The sequence below is a fragment of the Camelus dromedarius genome, chromosome 5 (assembly GCF_036321535.1).
Source record: "Camelus dromedarius isolate mCamDro1 chromosome 5, mCamDro1.pat, whole genome shotgun sequence".
NCBI classification, from domain to species: domain Eukaryota; kingdom Metazoa; phylum Chordata; class Mammalia; order Artiodactyla; family Camelidae; genus Camelus; species Camelus dromedarius.
Window position 1 is genome coordinate 93,475,193 of NC_087440.1, and position 18,447 is coordinate 93,493,639.

General features: G+C 57.2%; 1 protein-coding gene across 3 annotated transcripts; it reads left to right on the forward strand.

Annotated features, from left to right (window-relative positions):
- The first annotated feature begins 9,070 nt into the window (after positions 1-9,070).
- Positions 9,071-16,649, forward strand: PLD4 (phospholipase D family member 4). 3 transcript variants are annotated; one of them, XM_064486332.1, is made up of 10 exons: positions 9,074-9,236; positions 11,538-11,740; positions 12,551-12,734; positions 12,921-13,041; positions 13,524-13,651; positions 14,192-14,392; positions 15,085-15,224; positions 15,392-15,557; positions 15,630-15,726; positions 16,174-16,649. In XM_064486332.1, exons 1-10 carry the CDS (start codon positions 9,210-9,212, stop codon positions 16,374-16,376), a joined length of 1,470 nt encoding a protein of 489 aa, XP_064342402.1. In that variant the 5' UTR covers positions 9,074-9,209; the 3' UTR covers positions 16,377-16,649. The 3 variants fall into 3 exon arrangements, with proteins under 3 accessions (XP_010996911.3, XP_064342401.1, XP_064342402.1); XM_010998609.3 differs by having other exon boundaries at positions 9,071-9,236; positions 11,544-11,740; positions 15,392-15,726; XM_064486331.1 differs by having other exon boundaries at positions 9,072-9,236; positions 15,392-15,726.
- The last annotated feature ends 1,798 nt before the right edge of the window (positions 16,650-18,447 follow it).

Genomic DNA, 18,447 nt, shown 5'->3' on the forward strand with positions numbered 1-18,447 from the left:
ACCTCAGCTGCGGCTGACTGGTCCTCTTCACTCCCATCCAGTTGTCCACTGGCTCATCAGTTGTGCTCTTTACTTGGGTTATTTTTGTTTTTACTTCTAGAATTTCTATTTGACTTTAAAAAATTCATTTCTCTAAGCGAAAATGACCGGCTTGTGACTTACTGTTCTGAACAGAAGAGTCACGGTTATTCCAAAGCTTGTGTCTGGTTGCTCCACTGCCTGGAGCCCCTGCTTTCCCTCTGGGTTCTGTTTCTCGGTGTGCCTGGTGACTCTTGATTTCAAATGACAGGCGCTGAGTGACAAACAGCGAGTCTCTGGACAATGTCCTTTTTCATCACAGAGATCACCCGTCCTCCACCTTAGGGGCCGAGCAGGTGCGGAGCTGATCTGACATGAAGGGAGGCCGTGCGGCCTCTTGTTTGCCTGCGGTCCCGGGGCTCCGCCCTCCTGGGGTCCCGGCAGAGTCAGGTGAGCCCACCTGCACTCCCCTCCTTTGCAGGTGGCCCTGGGGGAGGGCCCAGCTCAGCGGGAGAGCACATGCTTAGCGTGCACGAGGTCCTTGGTTCAATTTCCAGTCCCTCTATTAAATAAACAGGTAGATAAGTAAACCTAATTACTCCCTCAAAAAATAAAATAAAATAAATAAAAACAAGACAGAAGCCTTGGGGAAAATACGTTTTAAAAAAAAAAAAAAAAAAAAAAAAGGAAGAGTCCCTGAACTTCATTCTGTTTCCCCAGATCCGTAATACTACTGGGCTGTGTTCAGCTTTTCAGCCGCCCTACGCTCAGCCTCCCAACCCGGAGCAGCACAAGAGTCGGCAAGTGCCTCAAAAGGGAAACTAGCCTCTACTGTCTGGTTCTCCTCAGCTCCCCTTTCTCTTGGGAATCTAGACCCCTCCAGCTCTGGTGGCCCTGGCAGGCCTGAGTGCCAGACTCTCCCTCCGGCTCTGTGACTCTGCCAGACCCATCCTGCTTCTCTGCCACACTCCACCCAGCTTCCTGGCCTCCCACCCCTGCTGCTTCCTCTCTTACCAGCTGGAACCCCTGGAATGGCCAGCTAAAAGGAAAATCAAAGTTAAACACAAAGCTGAGATAACAAGAAAGAGAAGGAATCCCCCACGTGCCAGAAATTAAGTTGGGGCTGAAAGCCAGCGTGGGTACCGCAGCACCTCGGTGGGGGGTCATGGGCCCGAAATACCCCGACTGGCCATGCACCTGGTGGTTTCTATCCACGTGGTCGGAAGATAAGGGCTTGTGCTGGCGAGAGGAGAACTCACATCAAGAATCCTGTTCAGGGGGTGGGGGGTAGAGCTCAGTGGCAGAGCGCATGCTTAGCATGCATGAGGTCCTGGGTTCAATCCCCAGTCCCTCCATATAAAAAATTAATTAATTAATTAATTTAAAAAAGGAAGATGAGAGGAAGTTACACAAAATGCAACACATAGGAACATGGCAGTAGAAAACAGGAGAAGAGTTACTGGGCAGAGAGGATTGAGTGACAAAGTGTAACATCTGTCTGTTCAGAGCTCCTGAATGGGGAGAGGAAATAGTCACAGAGAAAATGAGTAGGAATTTTCCAGAATTGGCTATATGTGAACAATTCATATGCTGTAGGTTGAATTGTTCTCAAGTCCACACACCCAGCACCTGTGAAGGTGACCTTATTTGGAAACGGGGTCTTCATAGATGATGGAATTAGCACGAGGTCATTCTGAGGGACCCTGATCCAAGGTGACTAGTGTCTTTGGAGAAAAGGGAAAATCGGGTGCAGAGACACATGTGCACAGAGGGCAGATGACGTGAAGACACAGGGAGGACACCACCTACAGGCCGAGGAACACCCAGGGCCACCAGAAGCCAGGCGAGAGATGTGGGGTAGGTTCTCCCTCGCGGCCCTCAGAAGGAACCGACCCTGCCGACACCGTGGTTTAGGTCTCCTGGACTCCAGGCTGTGAGACGAGAACTCTCTGTTGTTCAAGGTGCCCAGTTCGTGGCACCTGCTACAGCAGCCCCAGCAAACTAGGCGCACGCACAGCTACTGGAGTGCGACGCACGCCTAGCGGCACTGCAGGAAGCCACCGGCGAGGAGGAAGTGCACACCGCAGCCAGGGTGAAGGGCTCCCTGCCGTTCTCCCAGCAGCAGCGGAACCCTTAAACCCTGGGTTGCCAGAGAAAGTGCCTGTCAGTCAGGAATTCTGTACCTAAAAGTTTACCTTTCAGCAATGAAGGAGAATGGAGACATTTTCGTGGTACTAAACACAGAGTGTTTGCCAACACTCACCCACTCACAGAGAATAATTGGCAACCAAGACTTTTATACCCAGCTAAGTGATCGTTCAAGTCCTTTCTACAGGACGTGTTTTGGGAAGAAGGATGAAGCTCTCAGAGGGAGGCTCTGAGATAAAGGGGTGGTGCACAGACAAACTGGTAACAGGGAGTAAATCTAAACACACTCTGACTGGAAAAAATAATTATAAGATGCATAATTTATGGGGTTTTAAAATAGCAATAATAGCACTACGAGATGGAGCAAAAATAACTGACAGGAGGATGTGAAGCGGAGCTCAGTGGAGCTGAAGTCTTCAAAGGGCCTCCCACTGTTCAAGAAGAGGGGAGGTGTTCATTAGGGTTATGTCTGCGAGGCGACACTTGGAAGGTAAGCTACCTAACGTGGATGCCCACCCCCTCCGAATGCCAGCGAATCCACACAACAGAAGAATGCTTATTGCTGATGTGAAGTCTACTATGGGTCTGAGTGGCTTGTGAGGAAAGAGTCCTTTAGGTTGCGAGTTAAGGACCCAGGAATTTCCCATCCAGGACTGCGTTGTCGGAGCCCAGAGCAGGGATGATGGTGTTCTTTATACCCAAAATTCAAGGCTTTGGAAGAGAAGTGACATAAGCCCTGTCACTCACAGCACATCAGGCAGAAGCTGGCCCACCAGCTGGCGAAGGAGAAGACTCGTCCCCCGTGTCTTGAGTGGTCTGGGCGAGTGCTAGGAGCTCACATCCCAAAGCAGCATCACCAAAGCAGAGAATTAGGGGAGCAGGGGAAAATGGAATAAGAAAAAATAACAATCCATTGGAAGCAAGACAAGAAAAAGAGACAGAAAAGCAACACCCAGTGTGAGCCAAACAGCACAGTGTAAGGTATGAAATGAAAACACGTCAGTAATCACAATAAACGTAAGCGGACTAAGTCCAGCTGGAGTGGGCAGAGATGATCAGACTGCATGATTTTTCAAAATTCTAATTCGATGTTACTTGTGAGACTTAAACTTGAAATATAAGAACACACAATTTAAAGTAAAAGGCTGTTTTTTAAAAGCCAGGTAAATGTTCATCAAGAGAAAGCTGGCATACCTAAATCAGCAGCAGACAAAATAGATTTTAAGGCAAAAACCATTATTTGGGAAAGAGAGAGCCATTTTATAATGATACGTAGTTGAGGCCAGAGGATGTAAAGAGACTGAATGTGTATACACATCTAAAAAGTAACCTTAACTGTAAAAATTGCCAGGACTACAAGTAGAAATTTATTTATGTTTCTTTTCTTTTTTAAACTGAAGTCGGTTCACAATGTGTCAATACCTGGTGTGCAGCACGATGTTTCAGTACATGTACATAGATTCATTTTCATATTCTTTTCCATTATAGGTTACTGCAAGATAGTGAATGTAGTTCCCTGTGCTGTACAGAAGAAACTTGTTGTTTACAAGTAGAAATTTATAAAGCTACTGTCATAAAAGATTTCAACACCTATTTCTCAGCAATTCCTAGCACATTTACCAAAACCGAGCCTACCCTTGAATGTAAAGCAAGTCTTAACAAATATTAAAAGTCCAGAACCTCATGGACCTTGCTCCCTAAACCAAGTGCGAGTAACCTGTAAATCAGCAGGTGAGAAAAAGCTCCGCAGCACACTTGGACATCTTGAACCAGATTTCTAAATCATCCGCGGGTGAAAGAAAAAAATAGCTAAAAAATTTAAAATACTTACAACCAAATAATGACATGCCACATAGGAAATTCTGTGGAATGCAACAGAAGCAGAATTCTGCAGGCAATTTATCTTTTAAACCCTTCATATTAGCAAAGAAAAAGAGCGGACAATTAAGGAATGAAGTATCCAGCTTAAGAAGACAGAAGAATAACGACAGAAGTATACTACAGGAAGCCGAAGACGGTATAATTAATAAAGGCCAAAGCCAGAAATAAATGAAAAACAAAATTATAATAGAACCAAAAGGCTGAAAAGTTGGTTTCTTTAAAGAATTAATAAAACAGCTAAAATTCTGGCAAGATGTCCCCAGGGGGAAAGAAAGGCTAAGAGGCTCAAAACCCAAAGTGCGGAATGAAAGGGGGCCTCACTGCAGACGTAACAGAGTGGGACAGGCAGGCGGCTCCGTGAGTGGCCTTAGGGCAGCACGCTCAGGACCTTAAACGAAGCGGACACGTTCCTAGAGGAAGCAGCATTTGCCAAGTTTGACTCACAGAGAAGCAGAAAGCCTGAATCACCATATCATCATCAGAGAAGTTGAGTGAACAATTTAGTCTTCCCACAAAGACACCCGAATCTGACAGATGTACATGTTCTACCAAAATTAAAAGGGATATTTTATGCCATTTTTACAAACTTCAAAATGTTGGGGAAAGTGGGAGCACTGCCTAATGGGTTCTTGACTCTGATAAAATCTAACAGCTAAGACATGTGAGAACTTAGGGAGGAAGAGGACACAAAACCAGCCGTAGTCTTTGCACAGACGGAAAACCCAAAGTCCTTTATTGCCGTATCAAACCCAACAGTGCACGACGTGCACCGTGGTTCACAGGGGTTATCCCTGGAATTTGGGGCTCATTTAACCTGAGAGAACCCTGAGTTCACTCCATGAACAGGTTCAGGGAGGAAACCACAGGGTCATCTCAGCAGACGCCTGCGGCGCATGTGGTCGTCCTAACACGGGGGAGGGACTGGCTGGAGCCTTAGTACAAAGCCAGAGAGGGATGGAGTCCGAACAGCACTGGCCTCGGAAAAACACACCAGAAGAGAAGAGAGCTCACAGAAGGCCGGCCTGCCTCTGGAGACTTGATAGCACCAGGGCTGACACAGCCAGTGGGCAAGAATTCCTACTCCTCCCTCAGGAAAGGAGGTGAGGCAGGACTCTGGCCTCACGTCTGACGTGACACCAGCTCCAGGCGTATCACACGCTTCCTCATGGAAAAAAGGGACTTCAGAACACAGTGCTTGATTCTGCATCCTTGGTCAGATGTCTTACAACGGCAAACACACCCTGCAAAGAGGCCACGCGTTTCATTCGGTGCTCTTGTTGTCTGTCGTGATGTTGGAGTGGTTATTTTGAAATTATGTTAAAATATTATAAACTACAGCTGACAAGTAATTATATTCACGTTAAGCACAAACCCAAAGAAATTAACAAAACTTTGCCATAGAAAATTGACACAACATTGTAAATTGACTATACTTCAATTTTTAAAAATGCAAAAAAAAAAAAAGAAAGAAAGAAAGAAAGGAAACACTTTGTAATGGAAACCAAGTCCCTACTCTGCAGAGATGTTTGCATCTCCACATACTGTGAACATTGCATTATTCACAGTAGCCAAGACATGGAAGCACCCTAAGTGTCCATAGACCGATGAATGGGTAAAGAAGATGTGGTGTATGTTTATACAATGGAGTCCTATTCAGCCATAAAAAAAGGAAATCCTTCTATCTGTGGCAACATGAAAGGACCTTGAAGGTATTATGCGAAGTGAGATTAAGTCAAACAGAAAAAAACTGTATGATCTCACTTCTCTGTGGAATAAAAAAAAAAACAAACCCTAAACTTATAGAAACAGAAATCAGATCTGTGGTTACTGGAAGCAGAGGGTGAAGGATGGGGAAACTGGGTGAATGGGATCAAAAGATACAAGCCTCCAGTCATAAGTCCCAGGGACATCCTGCACAGCACGGTGACCGTAGTCAACAGCACTGTGTCATGTACTTGAAAGCTGCTCAGAGTATAGATCTTAAAAGTTCTCATCACAAGGGAAAAGGAGAGGTGATGGTTGTTCACTGAACTTATTGTGATTCTAACCATTTTGTAATATATACACACATCAAATCATTATATTGTACACCTTCAACTTGTGCAATGTTACATGTCAATTATAGCTCAATAAGCTGGGGGGGTGGAATAATAAAAGAAAAGAGGAAACCTTGTAATGTTACGTTTGAGTCAGAAGTAGCAGTAGGGACTTCCTTACAGAAGATTGGCAGCCAAAACATGCAGAGGAATAATGAAGCCAGAAGACCCAGGGGTCCAAACCCGTTAGGCACAAGTCAAAGGGCTGGAAAGCTGCAAGGTGCCCAAGTGCTCACCCTCAGGGTGCTTGCTGGGTGCATGGAAGGAAATATAGTTTTATAAAGATTGATTTTCAGATCAGGAACTGTGTGGGAGCTGGAATCTAACGGGACCCTGTGCACACAGCACCACCCAGACAGCGTCCTCGCCAGGGTCAGTTCCCTCTGCCCGACCAGGCTTTGTCTCACTTCCAGGTCCAGGCAGCGCAGGGGAAAGAGAAACAGAGACTCCATGGGTCGGGGAGAAGGCGCGTGGAAAGGTTGTTTGCGGGGAAAAGTGATTTAAGAGACAGAAGAACCAAGCTCAGTGTGTGAACCTCAACTGGATGCAATAACAAATCAAAGGTGGAAGACATCTGGGGGACAATTGGGAAAGTCTGAACATTGCTATAGACTGAATGTTTGTGTCCCCCCAAATTCACGTTGTAAAGTCTAACCCCCAGTGTGACGCAATTAGGGGCTTTGGGGGTGATCAGGGCATGAGGCTGGAGCCCCCATGAATGGGATTAGTGCGATGTTCAGAGAGTTGACCCCAGAGAGCTCCCTGGCCTTTCTGCTACGTGAGGGCACAGTGAGAAGGTCCAGCCGTGAACCAGGAAAGTGCGTCCTCACCGGACACCCGATCCACCGTCCCTTGACCTTGGACCACCAGGCCCCAGAGCTGTGGGGAGTGAACACCTACTGTTCCTAAGCCCCAGTGCGCGACGCTCTGTGACAGCAGCCAGAGCAGACCAAGACGAGCGCAGCGATGAGGCTGACCGCATTAAGGAAGTGCTGACTTCATCAGGAGGGACCGTGGCGCTGTGATTCTGCAGGAAGTTTGTTTAGGAAGGTGTACTGGTGTACTTACAAGAGAAATGTTCCCCGTGTCCTCCTCTAATTTATTTATTCATCTACCAATGTGTATTTTTGGGGCAGGGGAAATAATTAGGTTTATTTATTTCTTAATGGAGGTGCTGGGGATTGAACCCAGGACCTCGTGCGTGCTAAGCGTGCCCTCTAGCACTGAGCTACACCCTCCCCCATTTGTTTTTCATTGAAGTATAGTTGATGTACACTATTACATAACTTACACATATACAATAGAGTGAATCACAATTTTTAAAGGTTGTACTCCAGTTACAGTTACTATAAAATATGGGCTATGTCCCTGTGTTGGACGACTCCTCCCTGCCTTGGGAATCCCGCCCTGAAGTGGGTGTGACAAATGTCAGCCGTGTGACATCCGAGTGGCGACCCCACAGTGTCCCTCACACTATGCTCTCTGCTTTCCGCGTGCCCAAGTTTTTTCTAAAAAGAAGAAAACATCTAAGTGAGGCAGCAAAGTGAGAGAAGATACTGCTACGCACAAAGCTGACGATTCGGGAAATGCAGTAACTCCCCAAACTGAGGAGAAAAAGCCAAGCGCACCACGTGAGCACGGGCGAAGGCGCAGACAGGCCTTCGCAGAGAGGGGCGCCCGCCCCCCCCACCCCTGGGGCCAGCAGACACACAGCGACACGTGGCTCGGCTCGCAGGCAAGGGCCTGCTCCCGGCAGCCACAGGCGACGCTGACTCCCACCCCCGACACCAACCTGAAAAGTCAGACGCCCCAGGTGCAGGAAGGCACGGAGCACTGGGGGACCCACCAGCTGGCACTCTCTTGGAAGGTGAAGATGTGTCCCCATCAGTGGAGGAAACGAGGCCAGCAGACTCGGGCATCCAGCAACCCCGCCAGAGAGCAGAGGCCTCCCTGGTTGTGGCCTGGAGAAGACGGCCAGCGTTCAGAGTGTCCGGGAGAAAGTAAAGAGATCTTGGGGGCAGTGAGTGGCACTGTCCCCATTCACTTCCCGGCCCACCCACACTGGCCCCAGGACTCCACCCTCAGGAACTGACACCCACCCCAGTGACGTCCTTCCCCCGAGTCACCCTGCGGTCAGCACCCTGGACAGGGCCTCGGCAGCCCCTGCCCTGCTGGGGTCTTCCAGGCCGCAGGCACACAACCAGACCTCGCTCAAAGGGAGGGGCTATTCTAAAGGTCCCTGTCTTCTGGGCAACAGGGACTTCTATTCAGGAAGCCCTGGTCGAGGGGAGAGGGGGATGGATGGGGCAGAGGGAGGCAGAGACCCTTCCTGTGAATCCAGGCTGAGCACTAGCAAATGATAGTGAAGCCTGCCTTTTCAGAAAGGCCAGTGAGCCGCCCACCTGCGTTCTCCAGGGTAGAGGCCCTTGCTGCCTCTATTCCCCAGCCTCCCTGCAGCTAGGTGCAGCCACGTAACTAAGTTCTGAATCACGAGACAGAAGTGGAAGTGCCCTGTGGGACTGCCTGGATGTCTCCTCTGACCTGTCCCTTACATGCTCTTAGGAGCATGAGGCAATGGCTGAGCTCCAGCAGCCATTGTGGGGCAATGAGGCTAGAGTTTGGTCTGGTCAACCCTCAGGGTTGGGAGTTGAGAGCTGGAGAGACCTGGCTCCCAAGGGCTGAGGAGCCCACACCATCCCTCGGCTGCCAGCCCTGGCACCTGGTAGGTGTGACAGAGAAATAAACAATCTTGCTCAAGCCTTGGCTCCTTGAGTCTCAGTGGTTTGTGCCAAACCAAACTCAGGATACACAGGCCCGTGATTTGGGGATGGGGACGGGGGAGGGATTTCCCCTGGAGGTGAAAGTCCTCAGTCCTGCCCTCTAGCTGGCCCACTCGGCTCCAGATGTCCGTTGGGGGCGTGGAGAGAGGTACTTGGGACAAAGAGGAAGTGGGCAGAAGAGGAAGCAACAGGCGGTGGGGAGGAGACAGGTGGGCAGGAGGAGAGGCAGCCACTGAGCCCGCCCGCGAGCGCGAGCAGGGGGCCTGCAGTCTGCGGCGGAGCCACGATGAGCACCAGGGCAGGACCCCCAGAGGTGAGTGCCAGTGGGCCAAAGGCCTGGAGAAGGGGGCTCCGGTCCACTGCCCCGTGGCCCTCGGCTGCCAGCAGCCCTGGGCCTAGAGGGTCACCAAGCCTCCAGCTGGGCCTGCAGACCACCTATTCCTCCCCCAGTTTGTGCAGCCATGACACCAGGGCCTCAGGGTCTCCCAGCGAGTTGACAGCAGGCCCTCTGCCCTGGCCTAGGCCACGCAGCTGCGCCCCACACCCCACAGGGCAGGATGTCCCACCCCTTCAGCCATGACCCCCGATGCCTGCAGGGTCCCACGGCTGCCCACCATGGGGCTGGGGAAGCTCAGAGCTGTCCCATGGGGGCCTCCCACCCTGTCACAGCCCTGAGATGCCAGCGCTAATGGGTCATCCTTTCCCGACAGCTGGCTTCACCTCAGGGACGCACAGGGTCCCCAGGGCTGCAGCTGCCGAGAGTCCCTTGGGTGGCTGGCACCCCAGGCCCATGCAGCTCCCAAAGGCCAAGTGGAGGAGATGCCCTCTGGGGATGGGTGGCCTGGCAGGTGCCTTAGACGGGCTCTGCGTTCCAGGTGGGGGCAGCGGGGGCAAGGCTGCTGCGCTCCAGTCTTCCTGTCTGCCTGGGGCCCTGGGCTGTGCTGCCAGGACCCCACCCAGGCCCGCACATCCGCTGCCTCTCCTGAGAGTTAATGAAGGGGCCTGGGGAGCCTGTTCACGATGAAGGCCTGATGCGGCACCCCGTCCTCCCTGAGGCAGGGAGGGGCGTGGCAGGCCCCTGAGCTCCCCTCTGTGAGGTGGGGGTGGGGAAGCACCCTGACCCCCGCTACGGGGGCTCCCCGACAGGGAGTGGGTGCTGGCCTCCAGGCCCTGCCTGAGTCTCCCTTTCTCACTCAGTTTCCGGGGCCCCCAGCACCCTGTAGTGGTCCTAGCTCAGGGCAGACGCAGCCCCAGGCTCAGCTCCTGTGGCCGCCTCTTCCCTACACTGAGGCAGGACAGGGTGTCTGGGAGGACAGTCCTTCAGAGCCCGCGAGGCCAGCTGCACTCACAGGCCTGCAGCACGACCCCAGCCCCAGGCCCAGGCTGCAGGGCCGCTTCCCCACCGAGGCCTGGAGGGAACAGTTGGCTGCCCGGGCGACCTGGTCACCGGGCATGGGCCCCTCGCTGCAAGCCAGGGAGGACACCCTAAGCGCGGGAGCGCCCTGCTCGTGGTGGCGTTTGAGGCTGCCCTGGGAAAGGGCCCAACTCCAGCCCGGGCCTCAGCCTGGCTTCCAGCTCCTTGTGGAGGTGACCACTCCGAGGGGACAGGACGGATCTTCTGTCCCCAGCTGGCTGTCCCCAGAGCCCTGCTGGAGAGGGAGAGCCCCAGCCAGCGCTGCAGGGTCCCCACTCAGCCCCCAGCCCCCTGAACAGCAGCGCTTTCTCTGTGCTGGGTCTTTGCTGCTGGCCGGCTCCCAGGAGGGGCTGCCTGGCGGCCGGGCCGGGGACCCAGCCCCGGGAAGGGAAGCAGCTGTTTACAGGCCCGAGTTGAGAGGGCCGGGCTCGAAAGCAGAAATGGTATCAGACACACTGAAGTTGTGGTTGAAACAAGGAACTGAGATTCAGACACCCACACTCCCACCAAGAGGGAGACTGAAAGGGAGAACAGCGGGTCCCGCGTGTCCTGGGCACCGGCCGGGAGGCGCACACACGCGCACACGTGCTGGTGACAGGCCAGGGCTCACCATCCTCAGGTCCACCACCTGCAGGCCGGGCAGGGTGAGGGGCTGATCTTGGGCAGGAGTGGGTGGCCTCTGGGGGTTTGAGTGGGTGTCTGCAGAGGTTCCCATAAAGTGGCGTCCCCAGTGCCCGGCTGCCCAGGCTGGAGCTGCGGGTGATGCCGGGGTGACCCGTGCAGGTGCTGAGGCCTCTGCAGAGCGCACCGCTGGCCCCTGAGTGGCCTGGCTCCACGCCACCCACAGCCCGTGGGACAGGGAGGCTGGCATGGTAGGATTGGGGTCCCCAGGGGCAAAGACAGAACCAGGCATGGGGGAACAGGGGCTCCTAGGTCAGTGGACTTCCAGCACCAGCCACATCTCTCTGTCTCAGGGGACCTGGGAAGACAGCCAGTTACCTGTGGCCACAAGGTGGCCCCCAGGTCTCCCATTGCCCCAACTCCTCAGCGCCATCCTTTCCTACCCCAGTACCCCCCAGCCGCAGACTGCCCTCCCTGGGGGCGGGGACAGTCTGTCTCAGCACTGGAGGGGCTGTCAGGCCCACCAGGAGCAGAGCTTGGCCATGCAATCTGGGGACCCTGTGGTGACGCCTTCTCCAGTTGCAGGTTCTGGGGTTGCTGGCCATGCTGGGACTGGGCACTGTGACGCTCACCTACCTCCTGTGGCAACTGCCCCTTCTTTCCACCGGGGGCCGAGCACACCCCCAGGGAGGACCTGCCGGGTCCTGGGGCCTTGGCTCCAGCCTGGCCTGGGAGCCCCTGGGAGGGGAGCCCCAGCAGCAGCCGCAGAAGGACTCCTGCCGGTGAGCGAGCCTGTGGGGTCGCAGGGCGATGGGTGGGTTTCAGCTCCGGGTTGCTGCCTGCCTCCCTGCCGTTGGAGCACCCCAGTGGGTGAGCATTGCCCTCTGCCACCTCCTCTTGGGAGATGCAGGTTCTGGGGAGGGCAGGCAGCGAGGCCGGGGGAGCTGGGGGGAGTAGGGGCTGGAGCTGGTGCAGGAGACCAGACGACTTGGGGTGCTCTTTGCAGCAAACACAGGCTGCCACCTAGGGACTCTGATGAGGTGGGGAACTCTGGTCCCACCCAGCCAATGCATGGCACAGTCACAGCCCTCCCACCCGGGGGTGGTATCACAGCTCCCCCCGCCCCACCTCTGCCGGTCCTGCCCTGCTCTGGCATCCTGGAATCCCAGAACCTCCCCAGGGAAGAACCGGCTGTGTGCACATCCTGATGGAGACAGTGCTCCCCTCCCCTGGCCCAGCCCTTCCCTCTGGGTCAGCTCCGGTGTCTCCCAGGGTATCCGCACCTGCAGGAGCCCAGACCCAGCGGCTGTGCTGAGCTCCGGGAGCGGCAGCTCGGGGTGGGGGTGGGGGACAGGGCCCGGGCTCTGATTGCTCTGCTCTCACGCACTCCCTGGGAGTCACCGCCCCTCAGGCCTGCCCTGCCTGGTCTGGTCCGCTGCCCTCTCCCTGCACCCTGGCCTGGGATCAGCCACGGGTCACGGGCCACGGGCCACGCTGGCAGCAGCCCCGCCTACTTGGCCGACTGGGGTGGAGCAGGTGACCGAGGCAGGCAGGTGGCTCCTGCATCACACTTGGCCCCGCTCCCTCCGCAGCCTCATCCTCGTGGAAAGCATCCCCCAGGACCTCCCGTCTCTAACAGGCAGCCCGTCGGCCCAGCCCCTGGCCCAGGCCTGGCTGCAGCTGCTGGATGCCGCCCAGGAGAGCATCCACGTGGCCTCCTTCTACTGGTCTCTCACGGGCCCCGACATTGGGGTCAACGACTCGTCTTCCCAGCTGGTGCGCCCCGCCCCGCCCCCGCCCCCGCCCCCGCCCCTGAGGCGCACAGCAAGTCCAGCGGGCAGCACGTCTGTCTGACCGAGCCGTGGGCGTCAGGGGTGGCCTCCTAGGCGGGGGTCTGGGTCCTTCCTAGTGTTGGGGGTGATGGGCTAGGGGTGGCCTCGCACAGCTGGCCTGCTCTCGCAGGGAGAGGCCCTTCTACAGAAGCTGGAGCAGCTGCTAGACAGGAACGTTTCCTTGGCTGTGGCCACCAGCAGCCCGACGCTGGCCAGGAAGTCCACCGACCTGCAGGTCCTGGCAGCCCGAGGTGGGTGCCTGCCATCCTGGGCCCTGGGCCCTGGGGCTGAGCCCAGGTGACTTGCTTGTGCCCTGGGAAAATGGAGAGCAATGCGGCTGCCGGGGTGGGGGGGTGGGGGGAGGCCGGGAAAGGCTTCCTGTGCCTCCCTGGGACCCCAGCGCTGGTTCCAAGGAGCCGGACGTGTTACTTTCCACTGGGCAGAGCACAGGGTGATGTCTGGGCCCTGCTGAGCCCAGCTGCTTCACCCTGTGTGTGGGTGGAGGCTCGGCCAGGAGCAAGAGGCAGCAGGGGCCATCCTCCCAGAGCTGGGCTGCCTGGGGGGACCCTGGGACGGTCAATGCCTCTGTTCTCCCACCTGGAATATGGGGCCGATGACAGCAGCGACTTAGTAAGGCTGCTGTAAGCAGAAATGAATCAACCCAACAGTAAAGAGATGAGCATCGGACGCAGCACGAGGTCAGTTCACCCCATGGCTCTGAACTCTTGGCCAGGTGCCCAGGTGCGACGCGTGCCCCTGGGGAGGCTGACCGGTGGCGTTTTGCACTCCAAGTTCTGGGTGGTGGATGGGCGGCATGTCTACGTGGGCAGTGCCAACATGGACTGGCGGTCCCTGACGCAGGTGAGTCCCAGGGCCCCAGAGGGAGACCCACCCAGAGCTTGTCCTGTCCTGTGCCCCTGGGGCTCTGCCTGCTGTCCCCACGTGGGCAGTCACCCAACAGAACCTGGGTGACGTAGCCATGCCATTTAACCCCATGGAAAGATGTTCAAGTCACCTTATGCAGGGACCCATGCAGACAAAGCAGGATCCCTTTTAGGAAAAGCAATGCTTTAAGCACGTGTTAAAAATGGTGATGGCGGGTGTCACTTGGCCACGAAGAATGAGCATTTTCCTTTCTTCTTTCTGCATGTATGTGTTCTCTCTTGTTTTGTTCGGCAATGAACACATATGGCCTTGACCGTTGGGACACAATGCTCAAGACAACTAGGGGCCCACTGGGCACCCCACCCCTCAGCGCCCCCAGCACCCAGTCCACTGCGGGCTCCTGCAGGGGGCGCCGCTGCAGACTGGCCGCCAGTCAGGGGACTGCACCTGCCCAGCATCTTGGCCTGGGTGCTCCCGGCCCGGCCCCCTTCCACAGCCACTGCCCTGGCCCTGCAGGTGAAGGAGCTCGGCACCATCATCTACAACTGCAGCCGCCTGGCCCAGGACCTGGAGAAGACCTTCCAGACCTACTGGGTGCTGGGGGCGCCAGAGGCAGTCCTCCCCAAACCCTGGCCTCGGAACTTCTCATCCCACATCAACCGCTTCCAGCCCCTCCGGGACCACTTTGATGGGGTGCCCACCACGGCCTACTTCTCAGTAAGGGCAGTTGAGGAGGCCTGTGGGAGGCCCTCCTGCCCTGAAGACACCAGGGCATCTCCTAGGTTCTCAGGGCGATGGCTCGGGGACACCGTGGACAGGGCTGTGGTCTCAGGTCGAGGGGCCAGCTGGCATCGGCAGCCCCAGGGCTGTGCTAGGATGCCGGCACCGCTCCAGGAGAGGACACTGTCATCACCACCCACAGGAGACAGGAGGCCCGGGTAGTGGGGCGTCCGGTGGCCCTGGGGGTCTCTGAGCATGCTGTTGGGTGGGGCCTAGGGGCTCCGACTGGAGACTAGGGAGGGTGAGAGGAGGACCAGTTCATCAAGCCAGTCTGTTCCTCTGCAGGGGAGGGAGGGAGCTGGGGGGCGAGCTGGTCATGCCCACAGGCAATGCCCCTCCCGCGGGGTACCCTGGTGCTGGTCTACAGCGGGCACCCAGAGTCAGAACCAGGATGCTTCTCAGAGGGGGCTGGGCAAGCACGGGAGCTTCCTGTGGGGTCAGGCTGCCAGGGGCACTCCTGAGGCCCCTGTTTAGAGCCTCCTTCTCTCCCCACCCCGGGCAGTGTGCCCCTTGTCTTCCTCCTGGCTCCTAGTGCCGGAGGGTGACGCATGATGGGGAAGAGCCCATCCAAGAATGCAGCAGGTCGGAACAGGGCCAGCGGTGCCCCAGAGACTTCTCTGCCCACGCAGGCATCACCGCCCGCGCTCTGCCCCTCCGGCCGCACCCGGGACCTGGATGCGTTGCTGGAGGTGATGGGGGGCGCCCGGGAGTTCATCTATGCCTCGGTGATGGAGTATTTCCCCACAACTCGCTTCCGCCACCCCACCAGGTGGGTCAGGCAGAAGCCAGGTGGCGTTGGAGGGGGAAGACTGGCTCTGCGGATGGGCAGCTCCAGGCCTGTCTCCTCTCCTGCCAGGACCCCTGCCCGCCCAGGGCTCACAGGCAGGGCCCCGTTGGCCTGAGACCCCTATGCCTCCCCTTCCTGCCCCTCCCCAGGTACTGGCCGGTGCTGGACACAGCGCTGCGGGCGGCGGCCATCGGCAGGCATGTGCGGGTGCGCCTGCTGGTCAGTTGCTGGCTCAACACGGACCCCAGCATGTTCCCCTACCTGCGGTCCCTGCAGGCCCTCCGCAGCCCCGCAGCCAACGTCTCCGTGGACGTGGTGAGGACCTGCTCCCTGGCGGGACCGGGAAGCAGCCTCCCTGTCCCTGACACACCCTCTCTGCTCCCCAAGAAAGTCTTCATCGTGCCAGTGGGGAACCACTCCAACATCCCGTTCAGCAGGGTGAACCACAGCAAATTCATGGTCACAGAGAAGACGGCCTACATCGGTGAGCAGGGGGCTCAGAACCCCTGAGTCCTTGGGGATGCCAACGGAGGGGACAGCACACAGAGAGGCCACACAAGCCCACGAAGGGGGCCGTGTCCCCACAGCAGTGACCAGGCCAGGCTGCTGAAGGGGTCAAGTCCTCTCCATGGGAGGCAGCAGCCCAGCTGTCACCTGTCCCTGCAGGGCAGGGGGACATCTCCAGCACTGAGTCCCAGGGGGCTGAGTTGGCAGGGTGATGCGGGGGGAGTGCCCACAGAAGAGCTGGCTGGCCACCCTGCATCGGAGGGGCTGCATGGCTGCAGCTGGACGACAGCAGGGCAGCTGGTGTGCCCACCTGTCTCCAGAGCAGCAGCCAGTGCCACGGGACTGGGCTGGGCGGGGCGGGGCAGCAGAGAAGCCCAGGAAGGCTCCGTCACCCAGCCTCTCTCTCCCGCCCACCCACCTGCAGGCACATCCAACTGGTCAGAAGATTATTTTAGCAGCACCTCGGGTGTGGGCCTGGTGGTCACCCAGAGGGCCTCGGGCACCCAGCCGGGGGTGACCACTGTGCAGAAGCAGCTGCGGCAACTGTTTGAGCGAGACTGGAGCTCCCCTTACGCTGTCGGCCTGGATGGACAAGCCCAGGGTCAGGACTGTGTTTGGCAGGGCTGAGGTCCAGCCCCTCCTGGCGGGGGGGTGGGGCCTGCTCCCCAGCCGGCCTCCCTGCGCGGCTCCCAGTCTGGACTCCAAGCAGCTCCACCCACACAAGCCCTGATGGGGGGCAGGACTGCCCAGCGCGGGGCAGGTGCAGACCATTTGCTCTCCCTCTGCTCTCCAAATCCAGCCCCTCTTAAACCTCCACCTCTTCTGGGGGGTCCTCCAGAATGTCCCTCCCTGACTCCCATAGAGCCACAATCCATGCCCACAAGTGGGACCTTAAGAAAATACGTGAGCCTTCTTGTCTCTCCATGTGAGTCCTGCGTGGGGCCCCGCCCCCTCCACAGCCCGAGGCTGGAGTTCAGCCCACCCACCCGTGAGGGACCTGCATCCACGTGGTCATATTGAGGCTGGGCCAAGCACGTGCCATGGGAGCTCCTGACTCACCAGTGCCCAGTCTGGGCCCACAGGAACCCAGGGACCAGTAAGGGGTGGGTGCACAGGAGAGGGGACCCAGGCCTGTAGGGGCAGGGCTGCTGCGGCACTCAGGCCTGGCGCGGAAGGGGCCGGGGCTATGTGGGTGGAGTCACGAGGACCTGGGTTTGAGCTGGGGCAGGGTGATGAGAACTGGGGGGATGAGAACTCAGATGCAGCCCCATTGGCACTCACCGACCCCTGGTCACCACCTGCCACCGCCCTGCAGAGGCAGGGGCTGAGTCCTGGTCTGACGTCTCTGTTTGGTTCCGGCCCTCCTGCCGGTAGTGCCGGCTCAGAAGCCTGTCTCAGCCCCCTGCCCCCCACCTCCTGGTTTCGGACCTTGGCGCAGAGCCCACTTGCCATGGGACGAGGCCCCCAAGGCCACCCTAGGCTAGAGCTGGGGGCTGGCTCAGGGTCTGAGAGGCCCTGGCCACTGAGGGAGCTGAGTGAGTGGATACCATGCCCATCCTGGGCCACCATGTCCCTGCTCCCAAGTCCTCTCGGCCTCAGAGAGGAAGTTCCTCAAATCTGGCCTGGCTCCGGCCCAGGCCCCCAGGGATCTGGAGGGGGTGCCGTGGGTCCACACAGGCCTGGGAACTGGCCTGTGTGGGGGCTGCAGCCCACCCCCAGCCACACGTCACAGGACTGCACCCCAGGAGCAGCACCTGGACCCACCCTGCTCCCCAGGCCAGCCAGTCACTGTCCAGGAGGGCACTGTGAGGCAGGCCATGACAGGTGACAGGTGGAAGGCCTACTTCACACTCTTTGGGTCTGGTGGCCACATCTCAGTGGGGGCCTTGAAGGCCTGCTCCAAAGCAGACCCCTTCCCAGGAGACCCAGCTGGATGAGGCTTGAGAGGCCCCAGGGGCCCCTTCTGGGGTATAAGGGACAGACCCTGCTTCCTGGAACCCACACCCCTGTGACCTCTCCCTGGAGGGTGGGCGATCCCGGCCATGCTTGGAACAGGCAGAATGCACACACATGGTTCTGTGACCCGAGATGGTGACAGTGTTTTGCTGGGGGTCTGTCCCTTGCTGGTTTGATGAAGGAAGTTCCTAGCTGTGAGCTGTCCTACAGAGAGGTCCGTGTGGCCAGGCCCTGGGAGTGGCCTCCAGCCTCCAGCCAGCAAGATACAGGGCCCTCGGCCACTCAGCCTGCAAGGAATTGAAGGTTGTCGACAACCTTTTGAGTTTTGGAAGTGGCTCCTTCCCCAGTTGAGTCTGGAGATGAGACAGCAGCCCTGATATAACCTCGATTCTGGACCTGTGGAACCCAGCCACCCAGCTGTGCTTGGGCTCCTGAGCCACAGAAACTAGGAGGCCATAAACGTGTGTTGTTGTCAGCCGCTCATTTATGGCCATGTTGTTACACAGCATAGGTGACTCATACACCGGAGAGCAGAGGCCGCACCAGGGGACTGTGGGCTCTGTGCTGTGGGCAGCTCCCCACATGCTGACAGCTGCCTGCCTGGCCTCCAGTAGGGGTCCAGTACCAAAGCCCCGAAATCTCGGGTTCAGACAGGGATGAAAACCCCACGGAGCCAGGCAGACCGCCCCCCCCCCACCTCCACCCCATGGTGTTCAGGAAGCCTGCGCTCACTGCATCTGTC